Source organism: Crocuta crocuta, unplaced genomic scaffold (genome assembly GCF_008692635.1).
Source record: "Crocuta crocuta isolate KB4526 unplaced genomic scaffold, BGI_CrCroc_1.0 scaffold912, whole genome shotgun sequence".
NCBI lineage: Eukaryota > Metazoa > Chordata > Mammalia > Carnivora > Hyaenidae > Crocuta > Crocuta crocuta.
In genome coordinates this window covers 492,415-492,999 of record NW_027531033.1, presented here as the reverse complement: position 1 = coordinate 492,999, position 585 = coordinate 492,415, and the positions used below count along the sequence as shown (strand labels likewise).

The window sequence follows — 585 nt, the reverse complement described above, 5'->3', positions numbered from 1 at the left end:
GGCACCCCTAGTTTTTTTTTTAATTTTAAATTAATTATCATAAATTAAAGAAAAAGTCTATATTTACATTACCCAAAATATACTAAAAATATTGTTATTTTATTCCAGATCAGAGATACTAAGTCAGCAGATCAAAAAACAACACTCTTGCATTTTATTGCTGAAATGTGTGAGGAAAAATACCGGGATATCCTGAAATTTCCTGAAGAACTGGAACATGTTGAAAGTGCAAGCAAAGGTAATTGATTTGTAGCTATTTTGAAACTATTCCTTGCCTAAGTATTTTATTTTAAGTGGTAATATTAAATAAGCATTTATCATATTTTTCTTTTTGTTTATGGATATAAGAAAAGCAAGAACATAGTTTCCATTAACATATATTTGATACTATAGTGCATTTTAATGACCTACTTTTTACTTACTATGTTTTTAATACTGCTAGGTTATTGAGGCTTTCATATCTCTGGTCAGATAGTGTGTTCATTCAATCATTTCATAATCACTTAAGTGTATATTGTTTGCAAAGGAACCATACCATGGGGCTTTTGATGATATCAAAATGATGGTGGGATAGTTCTTGTTTCA

At 28.5% G+C, this 585-nt stretch overlaps 1 protein-coding gene across 1 annotated transcript in view; it reads left to right on the top strand.

Annotated features, from left to right (window-relative positions):
- Window positions 1-585, top strand: part of LOC144237342 (protein diaphanous homolog 2-like) — a 522,961-nt gene that overhangs the window by 75,784 nt on the left and 446,592 nt on the right. Inside the window, exon 6 of the mRNA XM_077770998.1 lies at window positions 109-238. Coding sequence (XP_077627124.1) covers window positions 109-238 — 130 coding nt within the window. The remainder of the gene's footprint in view (window positions 1-108; window positions 239-585) is intronic.